Here is a 14,378-nt window from a genome sequence, read left to right on the forward strand (position 1 = left end):
TCACTGACAACAGAATAGATTGGCCCAATTTAGTTTATCTCGCAGTGTCTCGTGTTAGAAGAATATCTCTATTACAAAGAATTATCCTGAAGGAGCTGTAATCTCGTATAGTCATTATTCAGCAAGATGTAATTTTTTCATTCATTTCCATATAATTCGTGTCTAAATGCTTTTGCAAGTGCCTGAACTTGTTCTTCTGTTTTAGCCTGTGACTCCTGGTGAGCTTGTAGTTGCTTTTTGACAGAATCACGAACAGGAGTATATTTATTACTTGCCTCTTGTCGCTCTCGAGCTAGCCTTGCTGTGTGATGTTCCATTATTGGTGATGCAGCTGGTTTTGCTGAATTAGCTGACCCAGCCGATTTAGTTTTTTTTTAAGACCCTTTTGATGACATTTCAATAATCATGGTGTTAGATCCGTTTCAAATTTAACAATTATGGAAAAATTACTAAATCTGATTTATCTTGTGGATTTTGCGAATCCGACAAGATTTTTAGACCTTCCATGATCGATTAAATCCCTACGATCGACTACACCCTACAGAGATTACACAAATAAAAAACACACCCAATTAGAGAAAAAAATTATTTTCGTAGGAAGGGTTATGTTTTTTTTTTTTAAAAAAAAAGCCGGAAATCTTGTCGGATTGGCCTCCTCTGCTGCTGGGTCTGAGTGTACAGGAAGCTGTTCTGACGAGGCCAGTTATCATTGAACCACGAGGGTCATGCGTGATCCAAGGTTATAGTGAAGCTAGAAATTGTAAGGCATGCCCTATTATGGTAAAGCTGACGTCTCCCAGAATAGGGATCACTACATATACCACACGTCCGTACGGCTTCGTCAGGAATTGCTGCCATAGACTTAGACCTTGACTTCCTGTTTTCCAGGTAAGAGGAATGTAATTAGAGATTTTTCTGTGCATCGACAAGTAACACATTTGGAGACTATTTCTTCTGCCTCTGGAAAGCTTGTAGCATGTTGTTGCTGTTATTATTATTATTATTATTATTATTATAGAATATGAATTTTTAAATATCGTGTTTCTTGGATTGTTTAAATTTATTTAGAATTTGTGTTAATTTAGAATACTAAGTTTTTTTTTTTTTTTTCGAAATGGTTTACTACTAACTTCATGCATGCTATGAAATAATTTATTTTGAAATAAAATGAATTCGAAATTACAGGAAATATTATTCTAGTTTAGAATTAAGATTTAATGCAATATAGTGATTGAAAATAACCATAGTATTAAATTGTAATATTTTACTCTTGATCATTTTTGCACTATTGGCAATTTATTTGGCTTTTAATTCTGAAATACGGAAATTATAGGATAGTGTGATGTTGGCTAGCTCTAATTGAATGAAACATTTTTATTATATATTTTAAATGAATTGTGTGTTATTTGTCTTCCATATCTTGTGTAGTTTTGTATCCCAGTGCCTCTTCTCACATGTTATCGATGTAACACCTATATCGCTAGAGTGACACGTCTGCTTAAGGAAGTCAAAATGACAACTCTCTCTCTCTCTCTCTCTCGATCTGAGAGTGGTTCCATCTAATGGGTAGGAAATGAAGAAAGGACTTTATGTACAATATACTGGTCATCGCCAAATGTGTTAAATTACCCATTAACTATGGGAAAAACAATTATTAACATATCTTTTATCGTGAAATCTTCACTAGTTCTGTCATAATTGTAAGGATAAAGTCATGGCAAACATCCGTACTGACAGAAATAGAAGCATGCTGCAAAGTGTTTCTGCAAGCTATGAAACACGAGGTAAGCAAACCAAAGACAGAAACGAGTACCAAAGTTAACTCTAATCAGGTAAGATACATTTTCAAAGAAACACTTGACAAAACATAATTGAGGGCTTTGTTTTCGATAAAAGAATCCATGACCAAAACTGCATCAGAAATGCACGACAGCAAAGATCATAGGAAAATAGTATTATTATCCACGGAGTCAAGGAAGCAAATGAAAGTGACAGTTCTGCTTAATAGCAAAGAACTACAGACTATATAAATGATTCGGCATATTTAATTATGGCCGACAAACCCGGCGTAAGAAACGTTACAAAGATCGGTAGGTGTAAGGAAACTAAGGGCGGGACCAATTACGAGCCGAAAATTTGACCGATGATTTAACAAAGTCTGACGTTGAAACATTGAAATCTTTCATGAAAAACGTTTCAGACTGAAATATATTGTGAGTACAGCCATTTCATAAATAAGCGTAACACATGACATAACTAGAGATTAATTAAAACTTTATAAAGACAAATTGCACGAAACCAAGAAAAAGAACGAAAATGAAAAATCGGAGAAATTCTATTTCGTGGCGATAGGCACATCTTGGTCCAGAAAAAACAATAAGGATGTGCACGGGAACGTAAACTCCGTAAATCTTAATCGTGCAACTAAAACTGTAAATGAGTTAATTCAACGTTCTTTCATTACTGGTGAAAAAGATTTTAACTTTGACAAGTTCTAAAAATGTACGAAAAATGAACTAACATGCATGTATAATAATGCTGGTAACTTTTATGTATAAGTACGATGAATTTAAATTACGTTAAATGAATGATGAAAAGTCTATGTCTCATAACGAAACTTTTACCAAAGAACTCTATGTTTAAGTTAAACAAAGATGCGCTAGTTATAAGTGGAATAGTTAATAAATATTTTCAGATAATTTTCCTGTAGTTGGAAGACGAGAAATTTTTGCAGATCTAAAATTTCAGCTGATTTATAAAAAAGGTATATGAATTCAAATCAACTTGAAGGACAATCACAAACTATTAGTGAATTGTATTTACAAAAGCCCGTCATTAATAAAGGAGAATCAGAAGCAATAAAATGATCAATTAACAAGTGTATGTAAATTAGAGTTGTAATCCATTCACGTAATATTTACATGCAACTTTCATTTCCGAAAATATACTGGTCAACATGGCATTCAAGAAATGATTTTGAGTATATTAGAGACTGTTATTTCGAACAAATATCTGAAAAACCGGCAAGATAACAAATAAATCGAGAAAGGTCAACATCGGATTAAATTTAGTTAACGACAGTAACCGTGTTGCACAAGTCATATAAGATAATCCGCTTGGGTCTAGCGACCACTGTTATAGACTTTACTTATCAAGACTATGTAAACTATGAATATATGACTGGTTTGAAGTGTCATCATTTTAAAGCAGACTATGACAAACTAAGGAAATAATAGATATAGACTGGTCAGCAGAATTTGAAGGTAAAGGAACAATATACATCGAGGATTTGTTTATAAATAAACTGATTTTAGTAATAGACACCAACATTCCCAAAACTAGAAATATGATAAGGCAAAACCTGGTTATCAGCTGAAGCAGTCAGCTGTATACAAAAAATACAGATATTGTGGACAAGATAAATGGAAGCCAAAGACAATGGCAGATTAGAAAATTATTGTAAAGCCAGAAATAAGGTGAAATTAGTCACACAGGAAGAACGAAAACAGGCATGAAAAACAAATTTCTGAAACCCTATCAAAATGCATTAACATAACACCAGTAACATGCACATAGCACGACTCTATGATTAAACTAAGTGACAGAAAAGAGTAAAAACAAACAAGTTTTGCAAAATTTAACTGTGAGCGCAAAGTGAAAGTTTAAAAAGACCTTACGTTCGTGAATTAATACCAAAATAGTCCTAAACGTTCTGTCACAAGTTCTGATGAATAAAGTTCTAATTAAATTCCAGTGATATTCCAAACAAGCTCCAACGCTGAATGTATTTGATGTGCCTGAAGTGGCCCGAGATGTAGTGATGTGCAAACAGTCTTTTGATGCATCACAATAATATAATCCAAGATATCCTTGTCTGAATCTACTATAATTCCAAATTTATGTCTCTGTCGAAGAATATTTTTAAGCACTTTGTAATTCTAGTGAAAAATAGTTTTAATAAATAATTCCACCAAAGCAAATACTGAACACAACAAAAAGACTGAGTCTGCTTCAAGAGGTTACAGCAAGAATGAGAAATTTTCAAGTAAACAAGATTATAAAAAATACACAAAATGAAAACTAGTCTGAAGGTCAAAGTTCATTTCTAGAAAATTTCAACAAGATAGAATGAGATACTAAAAGTATAGTAAAGAAACACCAGGTGGATCAGGTTATTTCAAAGGGAAATTCCAATGTTCTAGACTAAGATAAACATGTTTACACTAATAATGGGCCTAATATTTAATTCGCGCTCGCATTAACTATTATTGTGTTCTTTAGAAAATCAAATTGCTGGTCAGTTCAACAGTGAAGTTGATTTTGGACAAGTTCAGGTCCAAAATACAATTAATTATACATAACACAGAATCGTAGAGAAAAAAGACTAAAAAAACAATACAACTTAAATATATATACATAACACATATATTTAGACCGTACTTTCCATATAGCGTGTACCGACGCACAGAAGACTACTGTGATAGGTAACTTTTTTTACAGCGTCTTTACTGAAGAAACTGATGAAGAATATGTGCATCTGGCATAGCGATGCTATAAAACTTCAAGAGACGATTCATTCACTTTTACTGAAAATAGATTACTGAAGGACTGACATCAAAATCATCCGGTACAGACCAGGTCCACTAACGTTTGTATGTGTCATGGATATATTGTGTGCCTAAGTTTTGTCTATGATTGCAAGTTGTATTTTATGCAATGTAAACAGAATGTTTACATAGGTAACTATTGTACATAATTGTAAGCTGTAAGTAGAATGTTTACATAGCATTTGAGGTTGGGACATTCTATACCTAGGGTTATTTACACTCAGATTTGAAGTTTCCTTTGGAATGATTCACATTATTTTACGTCGTAGGTCAAGTGAAAATGTGTATAAATAAAGATTTGATAAGCAAATAAATCACTTTCATTTTAAATCAGTCTGTGGGAATCACATTTTGATCAGAGTTTACAGTTGTTGAAGTCAGAAATAGTTCGAGAGGACTTGTATATTTAAAGTATTCATTGGAATTACCAAAGTGCTCATTGACTTTTGAACTAATAGTTTACATTGAATTTGTTAACTCATTCAAATACATACTGGATTGCATCATTTGTATATCAGGACATTCAAGGTTATTAGTATATCATGACATTCAAGACTATTGGAATTCATTCGGAACATTATATGTTTTTGGACTTGTGATAGGACATTTAGGATTATTTGGAACTTGATTCACAATACTGTACGTGTCTTTTGAAGTTTCTACGCGAATAAGTTACTTGTTGACATAACCTCCAGATAGTGAGAGTTTTCGATCGATGAACAGAAATAATCGACAAAGGTGAAATTATACAATTTATATGGATCATAACTTCCTTAAGGATATTAAACAACGAGTTCATATCTACAGTAATTACTCTACATTGAGAAATGTTACTAGTGGCATACCACAAGGGTCACTAATGGGACCAATACTGTTTGTAATCATTATTAATTATTTGTCCGATTGTTCAGTTTCTGGGGTTTTCCTATTTGTTGCCGATTCTAAAAGATATAGAGAAATCCATTCTCAAGATGATGTAGACATTATCTAGCATGATATATACAATCTGTCTCACTCGAGTGCAAAGTGGTTCCTAACTTTAAATTCCTGAGAAATGTAAATGCCTTAAGACATGCAGCAAACAAAAGGTATATGACAAGTCACATTACACTATGAACACCTATGATGGAGGCGTGACTGATTTAGACGTGGTGGAGATGGAGAAGGACATTGGTATTAACCCTGGCAAGCATTTAGCATTCGACAATGGATTCAGATTCAGGTAAACGAAGTCAGTCAGACAGAGAGAACATTCATCTGTCTAGATTACGCATCAGTCTGTCTACTATTCAAAACACTCATCAGACCTCATTTAGAATATACCAACATTGTGAAGATTCATATAAAAATAAATGAATCAACATAAACTGCGCAAAAAAGAGCTACGCAAATGTTACCTCATCTAAAGGATAAAACTTATAAAGAGAGAGTACAAATTATAAAATGATCTATTCTAAAATATCGAAGTTTGTGTGGAGATACGATAGACTTTTAAGGACTTGTCTGCAATTTATCATCAGAAAACATCAGCTGACCTGTTTAAGTTCAACCCTTATAATACTACTTTCAAACTGGCTTTTGTCGAGAAAATATTGGATGTCAAATTGGCAACATTTTCATTTAGGACTAACCCGACATCACAACAAGTCATTTAATGAAATCCCCTTGTTGATATGATTATTCATTCTGGAAGAGTGTTTTTTAAAAGAATGAAATTTAAAAATGTCCACTTTGGTGGTCAGAGGTGGCGCTCTACAGTTTTGTATTTTGCATAGAATTTAAAGAAAAAGAATTTCCCCGGGTTTCCTCACTGGTTATACTGGCTATTTAAAAAAGACCTTGTGTATCATAGGTATTGTTCAAAGAAGCTTTAATTCCCTTTATTTTTGGTGTATGGTTGATGGATGTAATATGGGTTACAGACTACATCGCTTGGCCTTACTCTAGATTGTACACCTTTCAAAAAACTGCTAGCTCCACTTGGTCATTTTCACTTCCTGAACTTCAGAGGTAAACTGTATTTTTTTTAAAAACAGAGCCCATAACTTTTTTTAATTTTACGTATTTGGTAATTTATTCATTGCACTTTCAGAAGCTGGTATTGTCTGTCAAAATTCATTTCCCTATTTGAATAGATGCTAAGGATAGTGTACTTGAGACTAATTCAGGCTGATCTTTTAGCACGAGGGAGCAGTAGTTATAGTTAGCAGTGTGCTTAGATCATATACAATTTCTTAAAGTACAGTATCCAAAGAAATGTCAGCCACATTGCATCAAAGTAGCATAGAAGTATTCCAACATTCTCTCCAATGTGCAGGTTTTAGATGCAAACAACTTCACCTTACATACGTCACTCTCTCAAAAGTACATAACAACTGGTGAACGCCTCCCCCCCCCCCCCTTTGAGGCTTTGTCAGACCATTGTTTCGTGACCACTAGTCAACGTAATTAGTCTTTTGGTGAAAATATCATGCTGATATGACTTTTAGTTCTGACTGAATAGCAATAACAAGAATTTAAAGATGGCTCTTGTGATATACATATTGGATGTAAAAGATGGCTCTTGTGATATACATACTGGATGTCAGATCGGTGCCATTTGTATTTAATACAAATCAGATATATTGAGAAAGACTTTTGCTGGAACCCATATGCTGATGTGACCACCCATTCAGGTAGAACAGTAATAATATCTTGGTAATGGTGGTTCAGGAAGCACCATTTTCATTTAGGACCACCTTGACATAGACGTCTTATGGTGAAAACCCCATGTCAACATGACTTTCCATTCAAGATTAAGATTTTCAAGACGACTGCCATGTCGACCAGACAGTCACTGAGATCAGCGGCTATACTGCATTTCATTTAGGACCAACTAAACATTGAAAAAGTATTTTAGTGAAAACCTCATGTCTTGCTATAGCCGTCTGTTATGGAACGGTGATGATAATATTTTGTAGATGGCTGCTAAGGTGACCATATTGGATGTCTAAGCAGCACCAGTTTACATTTAGGACCAACTAGACCCCGGGATGAATGTGTGACTAAAGTTATATGGCAATCTGCCAAGTAGGAGGACTATCAATAACTTTGTAAAAACGGGTGGACGGGGTACCAGACAACAGGCTATTCCATAAACTCTTCTGGGAACAGAAGTGGGGTTTTCTTGGGAGGAGGAGAAGACACCCCTCTATTTATTTAGACAACAGGCTGTTCCATAAACTCTTCTGGGAACAGAAGTGGGGTTTTCTTGGGAGAAGGAGAAAACACCCCTCTATTTATTTAGACAACAGGCTGTTCCATAAACTCTTCTGGGAACAGAAGTGGGGTTTTCTTGGGAGAAGGAGAAGACACCCCTCTATTTATTTAGATGGAGCACTGATAATTTACACTGACAATTTGATGAATTATATTTGCGCCATCAATTGATGTTGGAAGATAGAATGATTTTTTTACAGATTAAATAAACTGAACCAGTTACTTAGGGCGCTATGCAAGCATTGATGTAAAAATGTCTGCATTATTAGCTTTTCTGCCTTTTTTTGAGTTGACAACAGCACAAATTTAATTCAGCTTATTAGCCACTAAGATTTCAACTCAAACAGGCTGACATTTTGTTCAACGGTAGTTTTAAGTATAATCCAAGATTTCAAACACCGTTCTTAAAATTAGCTTCTATTTTACATTTCCTGTCACTAATCAAGGATTGGATTGCTCATTAATGGAAACAGTTGTTATCAATCACCATAATCATCCTTAATGCTAAAAGTACAAATGTATTATTCCAAACAGCCAATAAAATGGCTAAAAGAAAAGAAAAATGTTCATGTACCAATATTCTTCTGCCCTCCAATGTGAAAATCACTGACAATATTCGTACAGCAGCCATTTTGTTCAATGGGTCACAGGTACTGGCATATAAGATGACTTCTTATCATTTACTAATTCTTCTTTAATGTTTTGATTTATGTTATACACAGATTATATTATTTTCTATGCATAATGATGTTTCACCATTATTATGTTGATGGACCGTTTATTGTATGATTTTATTGCCAATGACATTTAGCCCTCGAAGGTTATACCTCTGATACATCTGCAATTTTATGAGTGGCCATTGACTTCAAGTCTTAATCACTTGTTCACTTTTTGTTTGGACTGAGGAAAGAATGGTTGGATTTTAATTTCAACCATGAATAAAACGAGCACTGTCTTTGGATTATCGTAGGCTGGTCACATCGATTACATTTTATATACAACACCATCTGAAAACAATCTAAGTGTCCCAAGAGTTGCTGCTCAAACTTGGTTATTACATTACAAGTGCACAAACATGGCATACGTCTCAAGCAACATTCAGGGAGATTTCGTCTTCATTTCCATATATTCCCAAAATATAATAGCTCAATTAAAAAACAATTTTCAGTATTTCGTGCAGGTGGGGATCAAGTTTGTAATCTGGACCAGAAAATATAAGGTGATATCAGATGTATGCACGCAGCAATAGCATATGCACTTTGAAATTTATTGGCCAACTCTATGACACTACGGTTATAGAAGCATTATGTATGTTGCCAAATCAAACCAACCATATTGCAGATATAGGTTTAAATACTTGTCCTAAAGTGTTCAGAATATTATCGTGTTACAAATTCAATGTCAACTCAGAGTTGTGACACCTCATTGATTAATACTCAAACTTTTGCCAATAAATTATGTTGATAAAATTAAACAAATTCAAATTGACTGTAAACGTTTATACTTTTTGGGAGATCTGTTGTAATGGTCACTTGAACCTTAGGATACATCCCAGGATACAAACCTGTACTACAGCAATGACTTCTTCAATACGGTTAACCATAAACTGCACGATCTGATCTGCTGTCAGAACCTCGTACTTAAAATCTTGCTGATTTTCGTCCCTTGATGGCTCCTGTTCCAACTCAGAGTCGCTGAAGTTATCATTTAAATAGTCGAAGTCATCATCCATGGAATTTTCTGCATCGGGTTCTTCATCATCTGTGTCAGAAGCATATTCGTCATTGCTATCCATGTTTCACTGATGTCTAAATGAAGAAAATGACATTTGGTTTTACTATGTTCTCGACCTCTAACAGTTTCTGTGGCCATCTGTATTTACATTTACTTCGGTGGCTTACATTTTAAAGGTGCATTCAAAGAAAGTGTGCAAGCTGATTCGGACCAAATTTCATTCTGATTCAGCCAAAATACCAGGATGAAGCGAAGCATAATACGGGCTTATTTGCACTTTGTGAAATGCAAAGTTTTGTCTTACACTTAAAAGTGACATTAAGAATTGTTAAAAATATGATACATTTCATACTTTCTTCGTTGATTGCTTAATGCAAGGAAACAAAAGTCTGACTTTACCTGAGATAATAGCCAATTAGATTAAAATCATATATCTGCTGTCCTACATGAAGATGTGGCGAAGACCGCTTAAGTGTAATGTTCTGGTGACCTTTAAACTGAGTAAACCCTATTGATCTGCAGTCCTTCTTACGATTTCGGAAGGTCTCCTTCCGGTCTGAATTGTAATCACGCCCTCTCGCGGTCTGTCAACATGGGGACAGATAAAACACGCCACGTTAACCTCGAGGAGTTTCCATTTTGATCCTTAAACAAGCCTTTAACATACAGGTGTGATAACGTCAAGCCTTTATTAAGTGACGCGACCGGTCGCCTTTGCCGACTCAAGTTTCCGGTCTCTGGTTGGTCATAGTAACCTTGCGTAAGAGTTCAACACTAACCCCTGAGCAATCTTTACAGATCAAACACATGGCCGCGGTAATATTCCCAAGACAGGTACATTATAGCTTATACATGACTTTAGCTGGGTGCTTAGCAAACCAAGACTAAATTAATGGAAGCTTTTTATTTTTTCTTCTGTTTATGCCCTTTTAATTTATTTCACAGCATAATATTTAATCTGTAATAATATATTTCTTATCTGTTACTGATTTTGAATTCTTGACATTGGAAGGTTTTGATGAACTGTATTTGATCAATTGTCATTAGTTCCATTTGCTATGTACAATTTACAGAAAATTTTCAAATAATTACCCGCGTGGGCGGGTGAATATATGATTTAAGTAATAATGAGACAGTTGTGTCGATCTGTCATGTTTTCCTTTTGCGTTACTTTAAAATGTACCATTTTTGCGAGCAACAGCAGTAACATATGTGTGATATTAGATTATTACTTCATGTTGTGCCCCCACCCCCATTCGTTGCTTAATCTCCATATAAATCAATATCCAGATTTGTTGGTAGTGGACCTTTATATGAGATCATTTTGGTCTCATTTGCTCCAACATCTGAAAGTTTTCTTTTTCTAATGTTTTATTTCTTAAAATATGTTAAAGCATATTGCTTATATACATTTCAGTCAAAAACAACCTATAAGAAAAGTAATTACTAACACGTGTAAATCAATTATTACTGTTTGAGCCACAAGAACCTTGGCGCCAATGCTTAGGTATGTCAATTATTTTTAAAGATGGGTGAAATTTTAGATCGCTCAGAAACGAAGACTAAAACCAGTGCAAAACCGGCACATAGAATACTTTAAATATTCAAAGTATTTAGAGAGAATGTGAACTCTTCCAAATAGTCAAAACCTCTGCCATTTTATTTTGTTTTCACTCAGTTTGCGAACCATGTCCTTTCATGCGTTGCATGGTATTTAATGTAAAGACGAAATACATTAATGATGTCGGTGCTTGGAAAGTAAATATGCGATTATCTAAGAGGCAGAAAAGTTTTGTGCGAGTCCTTTAATGTGATGTTAGTCCAATGTCTTGCTTGCAAATTTCGCAATAACTTTTCTAATCACTGTAAGGGGAATGAAGTATTTGTCTTGTCAATTGTTTTGCTGATAAACAGATCAATGAGCTAGTGTTGCCAATGATTTTCATTACGGAAGACTGTCGATTCGCGAATTCAATGATGGTGTAGGGTAGTTATTGTGAATTGTTGTTCTATTTTGTATTAGTGCAAGCAAATAAAAGGAATATACATACTTTTTCTCTGTGTGTGTGTGTGTGTGTGTGTGTGTTATATTCAACAAATCAAGAATTTTGAATTCGATGATTTGCGTAGAAAAAAAATCTGATAGGGATCTCTATCATGGCGTTAGACTGATAAGCAAGCCATCACTAGAGACCGAATGCGGAATTGTCTTTTGTTTTGTACACTTTTTATAATTAAGCTTAGAAGTGTGAATATTTGTAAATAAACATATCGATAACAAATTTCTGCTGATTCTGATGCAGTACAGTTTACCAGTTTTAACTGACAGTATAAAGTACATTTTTTATTTGAGAAATTAAAGTAAAACAAGAATTTAAAATAAACCTTTAATGGCAAATATTGACCCCCCCCCAAAAAAAAGTAGACAAGTCTAAATGCAGTAACAAAATAAATATGTACAACTCTTTGATGTTTTAGATTTTTATCCACTATATTCACTTAAATCCTTATCGAAATATTTTCTTAAAATTTAAATAATAAATACAAATAAGGGAGAGATGTTACAACATTGGTAACTATTAATATTTGATCTGTTCATAACGTTTCCTTGGAAACCCTAGAAATACAAAAATTTTATATCCTGGCATATACTTGAATATAATGTTTAAAATAAGAAATTCCACCTGCAAAGTGTTATTTTAGGTGACTTACCTGTCACATATTAATCAGTCTTTTAAAACATCTGGTTGAAGAGAATTTTTCAAAATGTTACAATGAGCTATTGAAAAAAGAAAGCTGTAAGTATTAGCAAATTTAAACAAAATTAATTAATCTTTATACAAATACATATATAAACATTAAATAAATTAAAATAACTCTAAATCGTAAGTGTGGAGGCTTAACTAAATAAAATGTTATTGACCTTTTTCATTTTGAAATCTTCTCATTACTATGTATTTGCCATATCCGATACTTTATGTCAGATCTGATGATATATCTAATTACATAAAGTTGCACAAAAATTTCAACCTTCAATAGTTGACCTTGGCCTTTCACCTGGTGACCCTGTTATCCTCAAGGAGTTTACACCAGAAGAGATGAAACGTTTAGAATAGGACGACTAGGGAATAGGAATACGTGATACACGGGTCACGAGAGGAAGGTGATGCAATCAGTCGTAGACATTGCACTATTTTCACCAGTCGTTATTATGATGAAATAAATCCAAATTAGACACTGCTATTAAATTTTGTTGACATAACTTAGATTGAATTTGAGTTGCCGCTATCAATTGTTATTGATTAAATTTTGCTATTTTTTCTTGTCTAAGTGGGCTCGTATTGCATTATTTCTTCCCAATAGTCCTGCTCAGTTCTCTGTTGACATTCTATCTATCCACTCCCACCGGGCTATAAAATCGAGGGAGGTAACGACAGCCAAATCCAGTCAACCACGCCACCTACTAAGAGGACGACGTTACATTCACTTTTGTGTCCTTCCGTAACAAATCGTTTTCCAGCGTTATTCGCTTTGCTTGAATTCTTAATTCCCCCCTTGCTGTCCTCAACTTAAAATTTAAAAAAAAAAAAAAAAAAAAAAAAAAAGCTATTAATTATATTCCAATTGCTCATATATATTGTACCAAGATTTCTTGTTATCCTCTCTTACACACGTCATCATAAAGTAGACTGGTTTATTCCTTTCGTGTACAGTAGTTAAAACTGGAGTCAATATGACAAGTTCTTGCCATTATCAAACTGTGTCCCACTCAAAAAGAAGCAAAAATAAATTGAAAAGTTATGCATGAAGACAATAGTGTTGTTTTTCTTTTCAGATAAAATGTCTTAAGGCATTGAATCTTGTTTAAAGCAATACGATATTTTGTGAAGATCGATACTTTTATTAAGGTTTTTAATTTTACAGTTAGGCCTCAAAAAACCAAAATGCAAATCTTGCTTATATATTAGAACCATCTTATTCCTTGGGGAATAATGTACAATGGCATTATTTTTCACGATTGCTTGAATTAAATTGAGTTATTTTGTGAATAACAGTACATCAACACATTCTGTTATTTGGGGACACACAACCGCGCCGACCCTGTTTTGTCTCTGTAGGATTCGAACCCGGACTCTTCTGGTCGAGAGTCCGTCGTGCTAACCATTGAGCTATCACGGATCCCTTACATAAAACTTACATTTTGCAAAATAAGGGTGCCCTTTAAATACGCAATCCTGACAATACAACATTATGTTCCCCGGCAGTTAATTTATGGGGTAGACGTAGACTTTCTACGGAATACTAAGTCATCTCTTTCTCAGTTAATACATTGACTCCATTGAAATTCACACATGTGTATGTACAGGTAATACTAATGAACTTGATCTTTAAAATATATCATGCCAAAATCATATAGTTAGTTTTATAATCATATAGATAACTGATACTTACAAAATTTCTATAAATTCCTTAAAAGGCAAGCTTCTATAATTAACACGTGTTCTCTCTTCAATGTGAGATACTTGTCTCTTTATCCCAGACACAGTCTTGTTGTTATGAACAAAACGACCAATCGCTGCAGATAATTTTTGCAAGTACAGGGCAACGAGTTGTGCGTTATAAAAAGTTGACCTAACCCAGTAAGATTTTAGACTTGGCAGTGGAGGAATTTTAGTATAAACTTAATGTGTCAAACTTGAAGAGGTACATCTCGTTCAAGTGGATTAGTCTCAGATAGGATAAGGAACACGGAAGTGACAAAGATAAAACAGACGATAT

The 14,378-nt window shown here is 34.1% G+C and overlaps 1 protein-coding gene across 1 annotated transcript in view; it reads right to left on the reverse strand.

Annotated features, from left to right (window-relative positions):
* LOC149801708 (E3 ubiquitin-protein ligase arih1-like) overlaps positions 1 to 14,166 on the reverse strand; it is a 119,834-nt gene extending 105,668 nt beyond the window's left edge. Inside the window, exons 1-2 of the mRNA XM_089955988.1 lie at positions 14,052 to 14,166; positions 9,430 to 9,673 (exon numbers count right to left, since the gene is read on the reverse strand). Coding sequence (XP_089812114.1) covers positions 9,430 to 9,660 — 231 coding nt within the window. The 5' untranslated portion in view covers positions 9,661 to 9,673; positions 14,052 to 14,166. The remainder of the gene's footprint in view (positions 1 to 9,429; positions 9,674 to 14,051) is intronic.
* Between the last annotated feature and the right edge of the window lie 212 nt (positions 14,167 to 14,378).

The sequence above is a fragment of the Sinohyriopsis cumingii genome, chromosome 4, assembly GCF_028554795.1.
Source record: "Sinohyriopsis cumingii isolate HCF-2022 chromosome 4, ASM2855479v2, whole genome shotgun sequence".
Lineage (NCBI taxonomy): Eukaryota > Metazoa > Mollusca > Bivalvia > Unionida > Unionidae > Sinohyriopsis > Sinohyriopsis cumingii.